General features: G+C 46.1%; 1 protein-coding gene across 8 annotated transcripts in view; it reads left to right on the top strand.

Moving 5' to 3' along the window:
• Mphosph9 (M-phase phosphoprotein 9) overlaps window positions 1-15,053 on the top strand; it is a 62,357-nt gene that overhangs the window by 4,299 nt on the left and 43,005 nt on the right. For 6 of the 8 annotated variants that reach the window (XM_028885804.2, XM_037198739.1, XM_028885801.2 and 3 more), the window contains exons 3-7: window positions 1,316-1,469; window positions 6,799-6,888; window positions 7,057-7,580; window positions 9,500-9,626; window positions 14,093-14,189. In XM_028885804.2, coding sequence (XP_028741637.1) covers window positions 1,316-1,469; window positions 6,799-6,888; window positions 7,057-7,580; window positions 9,500-9,626; window positions 14,093-14,189 — 992 coding nt within the window. The remainder of the gene's footprint in view (window positions 1-1,315; window positions 1,470-6,798; window positions 6,889-7,056; window positions 7,581-9,499; window positions 9,627-14,092; window positions 14,190-15,053) is intronic. The other 2 variants (XM_028885803.2, XM_028885805.1) reach the window with 2 other exon arrangements.

The following is a 15,053-nucleotide window of genomic DNA, read 5'->3' as shown; positions in this document are numbered from 1 at the left end:
TTTCTCCTGAAATTTATGTCATTGAACCTGTATCCTCTTTGTTTGTGGCTGACACTTGAATCCACCATGTTGAAACTGGATTACTGCAACTCTGTAAAGTTCTTATGGACAATGTATTTTTTTAAAAAGAGTTTATTATATTCTTGCTCTTGAATTTTTATTAATTTTTTTTTCTGGTCCTAACTTTATTATTTTAGTGTTTTCATTTTGGTTAGTGTGTTTGTGTGTGTGTGTGTGTGTGTGTGTATGTGAAACAAAGCAGGTCTACTCAATAAGTAAATAAAATTGAACGCTTGTCTGGCATGCAGGAAGCCCTGGGTTCCGTTCCTAGCACCACACAAATCAGGAATCACACGGCTCAAGCCTGTAATTCCTGCACTTGGGAGGAAAGTAAGGAAGAACAGCAGTTCAAGGTCACCCTCTCCTCCACAGTGATTTGAGGCCAGCCTAGCATACACGTGGCTGAAACCATAACAATAGCAAATTGGGGAGAGAGCTCTGAGGTTAAGAGCACTGGCTGCTCTTCCAAAGGACCTGCGTCCAATTCCCAGCACCCACGTGGTAGCTCGTAACTGTTTGTAGCTCTAGTTCCAGGGCATCCAACACCCTCATACAGGCATACATGCAGACAAAACAACAATGCACATTAGATAAAAATAATTAAATCATTAAAAAAAGGAAACTTTGTTTAAAAAAAAAAAAAAAAAAAATAAAAATGCCCCTTCAGCTACTAGACAGATCTAATGTCCTGAATTGTGCTTGGGGTGTTATAAAGAAATCAGAAGTCATCCCACATTTGGAAGTCTTCTGGAAAGTGCTAGTGTCCCATTACATACCACACAGGCTCAATAAATCCTGTCTATTGACTGCTGATTGGCTCGGCAGAACTTTCATTCAAAGACAGTCCAGTGATGAGCACCAGCTTATCCCATGAAATCTGAGGGTCTGGTTACTAGAATGGACTCTTCTGGGCAGCGGAGAGAGCTCCTTAGCGCACAATGGAGGGCTGTTGTGAAAGGGGACCAGATGACCCTCCAGAAGAATTCAGAGAAGCTGGGGCATCTCCTGTAGTTTGTGCTGGGGCTTTGGGGCGTTCCCTCAGCGCTGGAGAAGGTCTCTGTGTGGCGCTCATAAAGAAGTGAGTGTGTCCTGTGGGCCCGTGCTCTCTTCTCTTTGTGGCCAGATTTTCAAAGGAGGTGCCAGAGGAGGATTAGATGTCAGTGGTGGTGACTGCTCTGCTAGATCTTGAACTGCTGAATTATTCAACACTTCGGCTGAATGAAGAAAACCATCTGAATTATTTATGTTTCAACAGAAGTAGTCCCCACCTTAGTACAAATGGGGTATCCTCTTTCTCAGGGAAGACCGGGCCACCTGTCAGTCAAGGCACAGTCGAAGTCCTCACCGCTTTAACACAAGAGCTGCAGAACGGTGGCCGGGCTGACTCAGAACTTTGGAAGAACTGTGAGGTATCTCGTTTTGTTTTATTTGGGGAGAGGGTGTCTTGAGAGGAATTCCATTTCAATATTAAATAAATGGGGCTCAACTGGATTGTTAGAAATTTATGTCCAGAAACTATGTAACCTTAGGGCTGAAGTCAAGTGACAAGCATGTTAACCGGGAACTGATACCAAAGGAACAAGAGGAGGAGACACGGGACTCCATGGCCACAGTAGACGCAGATTTGGATGTTCCCTGTGAACTGAAGTCTTTGTTCAGAGCACCCTCAGACTGTTACAATTGTGACTAGTTCCAATCTTCTAAGTGACTCCTGGAGTTGTCCTCATTTTGAAAAACCTAAACCTCCTTTGCTTGGAGTTTTTTGAATGCTCGGATTGTAAATTAAGGCCCCTGTCTAGTGCCTACACATTCTTCTGATGCGTTGAGCCGCCTGCTTTTCACAGCAGTGATTTCTTTGGTTATGCTGTGATGGAATTTTAATTCTTCGGGACATCCCACAGTTGAAGCTTGGTGTGGAAGTCGGTGGTGATGTGCTCTCCTAGCACTGAAAACAAGCAGGGGGAAATCACAGGAACAAACTTAAAGACTGACACAGGAGAGGCCTGGTTCATTATTCAAGATGACCTTTTCTCAATCGTTGGTTTGTTTTATGTAGCTCTGGCTGGCCTGGAGCTCACTGTGTGTATCAGGCTGGCCTCAGTCTCACAGGGCTCTCAGAGATTTGCCTGACCCTGCCTCCTGAGTGCTGGGACTAAAGGTGTGCACTGCCATGCCAGGCGTCTTTACTTTTTAGACTACATAAGAGGTTGTGATGCTTTATAGAAATGCAGACGTAATTAACGAATTCTGAGCAATGGATTTTGTTTAACATTAATTGTACTTTTAGAACCACAACTTGTGTTTTTACAATATAAAGTGGGAAGAAAGACTTCCTGGTTTAAGAATTCACTAGCAGCTACCCCAAATGTAATCACTTTAAGGAATTTGCATTTAAAATGAACTGTTATAACATACTAAAGATTGAGCTTTTCAGATTTTTGGGAGGTGGTGGTAGTTTGAAGCAGGGTCTCACTGTAGACTGGGATGCTGGAACTCATTCTCCTACCCAGCTTGGACTCCCAGGTACTGGCATGTGGGGCTGGAGCCACCATAGTTGGCCATTTTCCAGTTTTCTCATATTTTTTTATGTTTTTTCACCTAACAATCACTGTGAGCTAATGGGGGAGACCCATAAGATATGCTGTGGTATGATGCCTCTGAGATACAGGAAGGCCTGGTCTGGGGATGTATCTCAGTGGCATGGTGCATGTTTAGCATGCATGAGACCCTGGGTTCTGTCTGATCCAGCATCTGGGAAAACAGGTTTGATGAAGTGTTTCTCCTGTGTGTCTGTTCATTAGCCTGTGGCCAGTAACATGTAAATAGGACCAAGAGCAGCTACCACAGCACAGTTTATTTCTGACGACTTGTGTTTGATTAGAAATTGAATCACCACCTGAAGCCAGAGACAGACTCTGTGTGAGTTCAGTGTATTGATTAAGAAAATGGTTGGGCCTGGATTTCCTTGTGGATGATCTCTGTAGGCTGTGCTGATTCCAGGCTCCTTGCCTGGCCTGGGACTCGTGGTTGCAGCCTGAGTCTCCCTTGGTGCAGAGTCAGCAGAAGTCTGAGGAGAGAGGAGACTGGGCTAGAGGCTTTTTTTTTTTTTTAAATAGTTTATTTAACTTTATTTTATGTGCATTAAGGAATCAGATCCCCTGGAACTAGAGTTACAGACAGCTGTGAGCTGCCATGTGGTTGCTGGGAATTGAACCCAGGTCCTCTGGAAGAGCAGCCAGTGCTCTTAACCACTGAGCCATCTCTCCAGCCCTGGGGCTAGAGTTTTATAAGCCTCTTTCTGCTTATGTGTCTCCACTGATGTAACGTTTTCTTTTACTGTGTTTTGTGAATGCCCACCTGACTATGAGGTTGGCTACACAGTGAAGAGCCACTTACTGCTTTTTCAGAAAGGGCAACGAACTTTCTGGTCACTTCCGTATGACTTCTGGGTTTTATTTAACATGCTTTCATAGTGTGTGGAAAGAAGAGAAACCGCCAGTATTTTAGAGGAGTGTTTCAGGAACAGAAAGGTCAGGTGGAATGCCAGCCTCAGTCTGATGGCTTCCCCCTGAGTTTCTGGTTTTCACCTCCCTTCTGGAATGAGGTGGTTTGATTCCTGGCACTCAAAAGGGACTGATCTCCTTTGCTAACCACAAAACCTTCCTTATTCTGAGTGGGCAGAGTGACAGTACCCTTAGTTTGCTTTAGCATTTTAGCCCCTTGGATTATGTATACAATAATAACAGTTACAGGATGCAACTAAGTGTTTACAATTTAGTGTCTCTTTGCCAGGTGGTATACCAGACACTTTGTAGCACTCACTCTTATTAGATCTGGATGCCTCTTTTTATAAGTTTTTTTTTTTTTTGGTTTTTTTTTTCTTTTTTTTTTTTTTTTTTTTTTTTTTTTTTTTTTTTTTTTTTTTTTTTTTTTAAAGTAAAAGCAGTTCATATTATTCTGAAGTGAAATTTACAGGTAAAATAACCTATTTATACTAGCTTTTAAAAGTTAGTATAGGTGGTGCTGCATGCCTTTAGTCCCAGCACTCGGGAGGTAGAGGCAGGTGGATCTCTGAGTTCACAGCCAGCCTGGTTTACACAGAACCCTGTTTAAAAACAAAATAGTATAGGTAGCAGAGTGCTTGCTTATTTTTCACCTGAGGTCAATCTGCAGCCATGCATGCGTGCTCGCTTGCACGCGTATACACACACACACACACATACACACACGTACACACACACTCCCCCTACCTAACTCTGATATAAAGGAAATGGAAGTTGTTTATAGCAAAGAATGTTATTACCATATGTAAGTGCCACATCCGTGTTCAGAGCTTGTCTGTAAAGTTCTCTGGTGTCTCTGCAGTTTATCGACTCACTGTGAGGGTAGCAGCTAAAGAGGGAATGCCTGAGATTAGAGTGACCTTCTCTTCTGAGCCAGTACCAGGCTCATTTCTGAAACAGACTTGTTTGTTTGGGGCAATATGCACAAAACTGCACGAAAATGTTATTATTTTCTAATATAGAACAGACACACGGCAAGAAATAGAGAAATGCGTGGGATGGTGGGAGGAGGAGATGGTCTGGGGATGTAGGTCGGAAGGACAGCAGTGCCTGTGAAGAGCTGGGGAGGTGGAAGGCATTTGTATACGCCCGAAGATCAGGGAGAGGCTGGTGTGAAATTGGGAGGGGTGTGGCAGCAGACGTCCCCGGAGTCAGCAGTGATGCCGTGGAAGGCTGGACACCCGTGTATGACAGCAAGGCCGGCTCTCACTGACACCGGGTCACTCGCATACCGTCTACTGCTGAGCAGGTAGGGCCCCGCCTTAAGGTGGGACTTATCCCTCTAGAGAAGGTGTGCCCCTGCCTTGCTTTGTGTGTGTCTCTTTAGGGAAGTGCTTGCTGCTCTTGGTAGTCAGGAGGGACCATGACCTTAATGTGGGCTCCGAAGGGAAGTCGAGGCCAATTCCACGGACTCCAGGGAATCGGCTTTCGTTCCTTGCACTTTGATCTGCAGTGTTTGGAACACTTTAGTGAAAGTACAGGTATTCTGTTTGATCTCTGTTTTAGGATGTGAGATTCTTCTGGGTACATTTCAGCACTTCAGGAAATGGGTAGCTTTTATGAGGGAAGAATGAGGAACTGAAGACAAATCTAGGGCTGGGAGCTGGCTTGCCGCAGAAGAGTGCGGACCTGACCCGGATCCCCAGCTCCCACAGAAAAAGCTGGGTAGGGCAGTGGCTCTTGTAGTCCTTCCTAATGCTCTAGAGGTAGAGCTGGGACTCCTGGGCCAGCTTTGCATAGTTGGCGGGTCTCAGATCCCAGTGAGAGACCCTGCCTCAAAAAACAAGGTGGGCAGCTCCTGAGGGTGACAGCTGAGGCTCGTCTCTATCTGGTTTCCACACATGTACACGACCGCTTGAGTGCATACACACATATGCACACGCACAGTCAGAGTGCAGCTATTAGGAAGTCTTTTGTCTCCATGTCTAGTCTAGGTCAGGCTCCTCCTGCCTCAGCTTGCTGAGTGCTAGCACTACAGGTATATACTACTGTACCTGGGGCTGTCTACTAATCAGAAATAATGGGGCCCATGAGATGGCTCAGTAGGTAAGGATGCTTGCCTCCAGGCCTGATGACCTGGGGTCACCCCTGGGTACCACATGGGAGAAGGAAGGAACTGCCTTCCGTGAGAAATTCTTAAGAGAATATAGCGGCAGAGCTGGAGAGGTGGCTCAGTGGTTAAGAGCACAGGCTGCTTTCCAGAGGACTTGGGTTCCATTCAGTGCACCCACATGGCTGCTCATTACCTGTAACTCCAGTTCCAGGGGATCTGATGCCCTCTTCTGGCCTCCTCCTTACCAGGCAACAGCAGAAGACAATGTAAGATTCTATTTGAGGGTCTGGAGAGATGGCTCAGCAGCTAAGAACATTGACTGCTCTTCCAGAGTTCAATTCCCAGCACCCACATGACAGCTCACAACTGTCTATAACTCCAATTCCAGGGAATTCAGCACCCTCACACAGACATACATGTAGGCAAAGCACCAATGCACATAAAGTGAAAATAAATATTAAGAAAAGATCCCATTTGAAAAATAAGGCACAGATTTATTTTTAATAAGCAAGGCACAGATTATTAAAAATAAGACTTGCAGGTTTACCCAGACTGCAAGTTACATTAAAAAAGGTACTTAATCTCTGACTTTGTCGTGTTGCACTAAGTATATATTGTGAACTATTTAAACTGGCCTATAAATTTTACATTAAAATAATAATTTAAAAAACAAGTTTTTTTTTTTCCCCAGGCTTGGTGCCTGTAATCCCAGAATTTAGGAAGCTAAGGCAGGAGGATTGCTGTGAGTTTTGAGCTCAGACTGGGCTGTGTAGTGGGTTTCAGGCTAGTATGGGCTACAGAGTGAAACCCTGTCTGGAAAAAAATCAGACAAAGGAAGGGGGTCCTTTCTCACTAGAGCATTTTTCTTGTGAGGTCTTAGGTTAAAATTGTGTTCAGTGGGGCTGGAGAGATGGCTCAGAGGTTAAGAGCACTGACTGCTCTTCCGGAGGACCTGAGTTCAATTCCCAGCAACCACATGGTGGCTCACAACTACCCGTAATGAGATCTGGTGCCCTCTTCTGGTCTGCAAGGACACATGCAGACAGAACACTGTATACATAATAAATAAATAAATCTTTAAAAAAAAATTGTGTTCAATGAAGATTCTTTATCGTTTCTTAGGCCAGGTGGCTGCAGCTGTTCCGCGTGGTAGAGCGACAGTGCCAGGAGCAGATTGTGGCTCAGCAGGAGCAGTTCCATAGGCAGATCCAGGTGAGGTGCCTTGAACAGCGATGCTTTTAATTTGTGAGATTTGCAGACAGAACAGTTCATGCCTTAATTTTGTTTATGGAGGTGAGACATCACATTTAGAGTGATAGCATGGACTTCCCTCAACATTAAAAAATGTTTAATGTACTTCTTTACCCTTTTCGTTCTCAGCGCATCCAGGAGGAGATCAGGAAGTTAGTGAAACTGCAGATCAGCAATGCTTCCTGGCCGTCCTGTAGCAGCAGTTCTGTGAGCAACCGGCTGTCCTCAGAAAGCCAAATGGGCTGCTTTTCCGAAAACAGCGAAAGAAATGTGTCTGTTCTCAGTTACCCGGAGTCTAAGGAACCGGAGACACAGCCAGAATCTTCCTCATCCCACCCAGACTGCAATGTGGACAGCAGCTCCGTGAGTAGTGGCTACGGCACCTTCTGCGTCCTGGAGATGAACGCCCACAAGGCTAAGGAGCCCGCGGAACCCACGGAGCCCAAGGCGGCTTCCCAGGGGCAGCACACAGCTCCCGCGGCGCAGGCGCATGCCCCTGAAGGTGGCACAGCAGCCATAGACTTTTTTGCACAGACCCCTGAAGAGCTTTGTGCATCTCTAAAAGAAGATGTCTCCACTTTTCCTGGTGAATTTGAACATAATTTTCTTGGCGAAAACAAGATTTCGGAAGTATACAGTGGAAAAGCAAATAGGTATGTAGAGTTCCTCTGTAATTTGAAGGGGCTTTTACTTGTTTATTAATGACATTTAGAATATAGTAAATAATGTTCTTTTTATTTGGTCCCCAGTAGAATGAGATATATTTGGACAGAAACCAGTTTTACTGTTAAAATCTGGCTCTTACATTGGAGTCGCATGTGGAGAACTGAAATGAAAAAGCCCAGTGTATAATGACTCCCAACTCTTCCCGTGTGCAGTGCTTTGAGATTGTTAAATGTGGGGCTGGAGAGAGGGCTCAGCAGTCTAGAGCTCTGGCTGCTCTTGTACAGAACAGAACCTGAGTTCTGTTCCCAGCACACAAACGGCGGCTAACAATTGTAATTGCAGGCCAGTTGATCCAGCACCCTCTCCTGGCCCCTCAGGCATTGGATACACGTGCACACATATGCATGCAGGCAAAACACCCAGACACAAAATCAACCTTTCATGAAGACTCTTAAACTTAGGCTGGGTATGGTGGCACATGCCTTTAATCCCAGTACTTGGGAGGCAGAGGCAGGAGGATCTCTGAATTAGAGGCCAGCCTGGTCTACAGAGTGAGTTCGAGGACATCCAGGACCGTCTTGAAAAGAAAAAACAAACCCCAAAATACTCCAAAGTAAAAAAAAAAAAAAAATAGATCTTATGAAATTTTGTGGTTTACCCTAGGTTTTCAGTTTTACACATCTAAAATGTGTTTTAGAAGCAGGTGGTTCTCTGTGAGTTCAAGACCAGCCTGGTTTATATAGAAAGTTCCAGCATCCAGGCTATATAATAGACTCCATCTCAAAAAAGGAAAGAAAGAAAGAAAGAAAGAGAAAGAAAGAAAAAGTTAGGGAATCAGGGCCAGTGAGATGGCTCTAGATAAAGGTGCTCACTGTACAGCCGGGCGGTGGTGGTGCACGCCTTTAATCCCAGCACTCGGGAGGCAGAGCCAGGTGGATCTCTGTGAGTTCGAGGCCAGCCTGGGCTACAGAGTGAGTTCCAGGAAAGGCGCAAAGCTACACAGGGAAACCCTGTCTCAAAAAGAAAAAAAAAAAAGGTGCTCACCGTACAAGTTTGGTGACCTTGGTTCTATCTCCAGAACCCATGATGGTAAGAGATAATTGATTCCACAAAGTTGTCGTCTGGCCTTTACGGTACACTGTGGCACACACACATCATGTATATACACAGAATAAATAAATAAATACATGAATGAATGAATGAAAATTTAAGAAAGACATTTGCAGTTGGAGAGGTGGTTCAGTGTGTAAGAGTGCTTGCTGCTGTTCTAGAGGATCTGAGTCCAGTTCCCAGCACCCCCACAGTGGCTCACAGTGACCTGGAACTCCAGGTGTAGGGTACTCCATGTATAGTCTATGCTGTCCTCTTCTAGCCTCTGCAGACAGTAGACACACAGTAGTACACATACGTATGTGTAGGCAGAATATTCATGCACATGACAATAGATCTTTTTCTTTTTTAACTTTATGTGCATTGGTGTTTTGCCTGCAGGTATGTCTCTGTGAAGGTGTCAGATCCCCTGGAGCTGGCATTATAGACATTGTGAGCTGCCATGTGGGTCCTCTTAAACTATGAGCTCTCCAGCCCCAGTGAAAATAAATCTAAAACAAGAGATTTAGGAGAATCAGTAAAACATCACTTTTTGTTGTTGTTGTTGTTTCTTGTTCTTTTGAGACAGGGTCTCTCTATATAGCCCTGACTGTCCAAGAACATGCTGTATAGACTAGTCTGGTCTCAAACTTCCAGGGTCTGCTGCCTTTGCCTCCCGAGTGCTGGAATCAAGGTGTGCCCCCTTGCACCTGCCCCTTTTTACCAGTAGAAAAGCAACACACTACCCACTGAAGCACTCCGAACTGTGCTGACAAATGGCTTCTAAAGAAAGTGATCCCGTTTTTCTCTCTTTAAGTAGTAAATCTATAACGTCATGGGCACAAAAGCTGAAGCAGAACCAGCCAAAGCAAGCACACACAGAAGATGGCTACTCAAGACCCAAGCTGGGGAGCGAGTCCAACCGGAAGCCTCCAGTCGAAACAGTAGGTGATAAGTGGTTCTTCTGGCATGCTGTGGCTCCTGATGGCCACACTGGGGTCTCTGTGTTTTTACTCCTTTGTTCATTTACAAATCTTTTTTTTTGGAAACATTATTTCTCTGTGGAGCCTTGACTGTTCTGGAACTCACTCTGCAGACCAGGCTGGCCTGGAACTCAGAAATCCACCTGCCTCTGCCTCCCAAGTGCTAGGATTAAAGGTGTTCACCATTACCACCTGGCTTTTTTTGTTGTTGTTTAAGACTTATCCAATTTTTTTTTTTTTTTTTTTTTTTTTTCCAGACAGGGTTTCTCAGTGTATCTTTGGAGCCTGTCCTGGAACTCACTCTGTAGCCCAGGCTGGTCTCGAACTCAGAGATCCGCCTGCCTCTGCCTCCCAAGTGCTGGGATTAAAGGCGTGCGCCACCATCTCCCGGCAAGACTTATCCAATTTCATGTGTAAGAGTGTTTGCTTGCATGCAAGTGTATGCACCACGTGCATGCAATTCCTCTAGAGGCCAGAAGAGGGCATGGGATCCCTTGCCATTACTGGTGGTTATGAGTCACCACGTGGGTGCTGGGAGCCAAACCCCAGTCCTCTGCAAGAGCAGCCAGTACTCCTAACCACTGAGTATCTGTTCGGCCTTGAATTTCACAAACCTTTTTTTTTGTCTCAGGATTGACTGTGATTTACTACACAGAAAATCCAGCTTCTTTAGTAGGCTGGAAATTAGAGCTAATGAAGGCCAAAATTCTACACAAATGAAGACAGAGAGTTACAAGTGGTGGCTGCCTTCCAGAGGACCTGAGTTTGATTCCCAGCATCTAACGGCAACTTATGACAGTGTGTACTCCAGCTCCAGAGGACCTGATGCCGCTTCTGGCCTCCACGAGCGCTGCACCCACATGACATAACACGCAGGCAGAGCATCAATACATACAACATTTAAAGGGGGGGGGGTTTAGAGCTCCCATTCTCTTTGTAGGAAGTGTTTGTATTTACCAAGACAGTGATCCATTAAAAAACCCAGTCCAGTTTGCTGGGTAGTGGTAGCGCACCCCTTTAATCCCAGCACTTGGGAGGCAGAGGCAGGTGGATCTCTGAGTTCAAGGCCAGCCTGGGCTACATAGTGAGTTCCAAGACAGCCAAAGCTATACAAAACAAAAACAAAAATCTAAAAACCCCGGTTCACTAGAAAAACAAATTTTGACTGGGGTTGTAGCTCAGTGGTAGAATACTTGTCCACTTTCAAATGGTATATATTACTAGTATGTTGTAACAGTAGTACTGTATGTGCTGAGCACTTCGAAATACCTCTCCCCCCCCCCAGATAGTGTTCTCTGTGTAACTTTGGAAGTCAAACTATTTGGAGATTGGGTAGAAAATTGCTATTTCTTTGTAGTTGTTTGGCATAAAGTGAGAACATTCTCCTACATAATAGTTTCTTCTGTTTTATAAAACTTAACACTGAAATACCACCTCACTCTCTACCCTCAGAGATAGGGTCTCTCTACATAGATCAGGCTGGCCTCCAGCTTGTGATCCCCCTGCCTCTGCCTTCTGACTTACAGGGTTCCAGGGGTGCATCGCCCTGCCCCATGCTAACCTCCTTCTCTGTGTGTGTACATGCTGAGTGCCTGTGTGCTGCCACACCTCCAGCCCCAAGACTTTCCTACTTCCAGTTTGTGGTTTATTCCTGTGGAGTCAGTGGGTTCTTGTAGAGATCTGTGGTTGTGACTCGATCTGTATTTAATGTCGCCTCGTGGTTCCCAGACTTCGCTGTATGTTGGAGTCCCCTGAGCTTTAAAAGTATACTCCTTCTGGCTGCTTGTGCTAGGTGTTCTGAGTGCTTCAGGGGTGGGTCTGCCTGTTGAGGAGTTTTCTATTCGTGGGCATCGATGTGGTGTGTGAGGGCCTCGAAAAGTTCCCCAGCTGGTTTGGTTGTGTGCTTTGTCTGGACCAGCAGGTGTGCTGGCTCGTCCTCATCAGGTCAGAGAATCAGACCAGCAGCCACCCCAGCCTTGCTGACAGTACCCAGCAGGGCAGTCAGGAGGGGTGAGCCAGAGGAGGGCTGGTTCCTGCTATCCTCTAGGCAAGGTTAATCGTTCCTTATGGAGGATATGTTGGGCATTGATTCATTTGGGGAACCAGGTTTCTTTGATGTTGCTGCAGTAGTTTTGAGGTGGTATTGGCTGGTGACGTGGGGATGGCGGGCCCGATGCATTTCGTTTTGGAGAAGAATTCTGGATTCCCGAAAGTTGGAGACTCTTTACTTGAGCCCTTCCCTGTGCCCCGTTTTCAGTTTCTTTCCACAATGGGATGCTTATCAGAATTCTCCTTCGATGGGCTTGTCCCGTGCACAGTGCCGGTTTATTCCGGGAAATAGCTACTTTGAACTCCATCTTGACTGTGTATTGTGTGGCACAAGCATTTTCCAGGGCTAAGTTGCTCTTTTTTCTTTGTTTCCATTTCATGAGCTGAAGGACTTGGGTTTCTCAGATGGGCCCTTAGACTGCGCTCCAGGAGGTCCTTGAGCAGAGCTCAGGCCAACATCTTTGGCTAAGAGGGTTTGTGTTTAGAAGGCCTTTGTTACTTTATTTCAAGTGGCCCCCTTCTCCAGTGGATAGCCTTTTAGGGGTGGTGTAGGTGGGGTAGGGATGGGGGATTCATTTGCCCAGAAGCTTGCGTCCAGCAGTTGTGTGTAGCAATATTCTGGTGCATGGTATGCAGCCCCAGGCCTGAGGACTGAACCTCAGAAGCCTGTGAGGTCTAAATACTTTACTTGGGAGTATTTGATTGGTCCTCGGTAGTCACTTTCCCAGACTGGAACAGTCGAGTTCTAAGAATCAAATAGTGTCGTGATACCCCGTGCAGCAGACTTGTGTTTGTTTCTTCTAATAAGGCGCTGCTCAGGTCCTCTGACTTGTGGAGGATGGAAGAGGAGGAGCACCTAGTTAGATATCGGTGAAAGTGTTGCTGGGCGTGGCAACACTCGAATTCAGTCACAGCACTCAGGAGGCCGAGGCAGGTGGATCTCTGAGTTGCTAGTTCTAGGACTGCCAGGGATACACAGAGAAATCTTGATACACTGGAAAAACCAAAAATAAATAAATAAAAAAAGGAAAGAAAAAAGAAGACAATGTCCCTGTTAAGCATCTCTGTCTGAGACAGCTTTTCTTTTCTTTGTAGTGGTGAGCATGAAGCCTAGCAGAGGCTCTTCCTGTGTGGCACACATTTCACTGTGCTGTGCCATTCCCAGAACATAGTTTTGTGTGTGACAGTGTTAGGGGTACTATGAGGAAAGAGGGGTGACTCAGTTTTTGTTTCTTTAAAAAGATTTCCTTCTTATTTGCACACGAGTGTGCGTGCATGCATGCTGCGTGCGTGTGTACATACTTATGGAGGCCAGAAGACGGCATTGGACCCCCTGAAACTGGAGGTGTTAAAGGTGGTTGTGAGCCATCTGATGTGAGCCAGGGCTGTGAATTGAGTCAGGGTCCTTTGCAAGAGAAGAACTTGCTCTTAACCCTGACCTGCTGGGTCACCTCTTGAACGCCATGTTTTGTTTTTCATCAGGATGGGTAAGAAGCCACTTCCAGCCTTTGGTGTGACCGGCAGCCACTCCTTTGTGAGCGAGAAGTAACAGGCTGAGAGCCTGGTAGTATACACTAAAATCCTAGCACTTAGGGACTAGAGGGCAGGATGACCTTGAATCCAAAGCCAGCCTGGACTGCATAGTGAACTCTAGACCAGCCTGGGCTACATAGCAAGACCCTGTCTCAAAGAAACAGAAGGGCGGGCTTAATTGTAGCTTAGTAATAGAGCATTTTGCCTAGTGTACCCAGGGCCCTGGGTTTAATGTTGTTTACAAACAACTCAAAAGTAATTTATTATTTGAATTTCATATTGATTTGTGGTTTTGAGTCATTTGATTTATTGGAGTTGTGATGATATAAACAGACTGGTAGGTTTATTTCTTTTTTTCTTTTTTTTCCCCTGAGGCAGGGTTTTATTTTTTGTAGCCCTGGATGTCCTGGAACTCGCTCTGTAGACCAGGCTGGCCTCGAACTCAGATCTGCCTGCCTCTGCCTTCCAAGTGCAGGGATTAAAGGAATGCATCACCCTGTCCGGCTAACTTTTCACTCAGTGACTAATCCTAGATTTCTCAAATTACTGTCAGACATGAATAGCAGACTGTCAGTACAGTTTAGTCTGAACTCCTAGATTACGTCTGCCCTGGGCTCTCTGGTTCCTTCTAACAACCCTCTAGCTCCCCAGTGGCAGGCGGTACAAGAGGGAGAAGCCCGCCCTGTTCATCTCCCACTGTGTTCTTGTTGCCGGGGAGGGCTGACACTGCTGTTGGTGCGCTGCTGAGGCCGTGCGTCTGGGTCGCGTCCTGGCGTACTCCTGGGTCAGCCGTGTGTGCAGATGCAGTTAGCTGCCCACCAATTGTCCTCTTTCCTCTCTTGCAGCCCAACCTTGCTGCCGCCGCCGCCACACATCCTCGTGCCTTTTACCTCAGTAAACCAACGGAGAGCCCAGCTTCTTGCATGTCTGATTCCGGAACAGGTATGGAACTGAAATTAGTCTTAAAATTGTTTTGAGACAAGTCTCACCATATAGTCCTGTTGTCCTGGAACTCAGTATGTACCCCAGTCTAGCCTCAAACTCAGAGATCCTCCTGCCTCTGCATCCTTGTGCTGGGATTAAAGCACATGGCCTGGAACTTAAATTTAAAAGAAAGAATTACAACTTTTATTTTAATTTGTGTATATGAGTGTTTTACTCACACATGTGACTATGCACCATGTCCATGCCTGGTGCCCTGGGAGGCCAGAAGAGGGTGTTGGGTTCCCTAAAGCTGGAATTACAGATGAGAGCCACCTTGTGGGTGCTGGGAATTGAACCTGGGTCCTCTGGAAGAGCAGCAAGTGCTCTTATCTCCCGAGCTCTCTCTCCAGCCCCTGAACTTAGAGTTTATTTTCTCCCGGCTTGCTCTCATTTATTTCCTACTGTGGTATGAGAAGCGTGTGCAGTGTGTGACTCCTCCAAAAGCCTCGTGGGTGCCTATCCTCCGTTTCCACAGCTTTCCCGTTTGCCTTAGCTTGTGTTACAAATTCCACAAGAGTGGGGTGCAGCAGCATGTCCGTATGGCTCTAGCTAGCTGCAGACATCACCGCAGCCGTTTTCTGTTGCTCTGCAAGGTTCCAGCAAGTTCGGCTCCTCCGCAAGCCATGACCCCGCTGCTCTGTCTTCCTGGCTTCATGTGCTGACTCCCCTTTTTAGCACTCTTCCCCCATGTCGGTCCACTTAGCAGTGTGAATTAGCTTTGCTTGAGCAGAAACCGGAATCCAGCCGCCTCTTTCTGTCTCCCTGGCTGCCACCTTCTGACCTGCCTCCCTGCTGTGGTTCTACCCTCGGCCTTCAGTCTGT

The sequence above is a fragment of the Peromyscus leucopus genome, chromosome 23, assembly GCF_004664715.2.
Source record: "Peromyscus leucopus breed LL Stock chromosome 23, UCI_PerLeu_2.1, whole genome shotgun sequence".
Classification (NCBI taxonomy): Eukaryota; Metazoa; Chordata; class Mammalia; order Rodentia; family Cricetidae; genus Peromyscus; species Peromyscus leucopus.
Note: the sequence above shows the minus strand (reverse complement) of the source record. Positions and strands in the feature narration are given on the sequence as shown.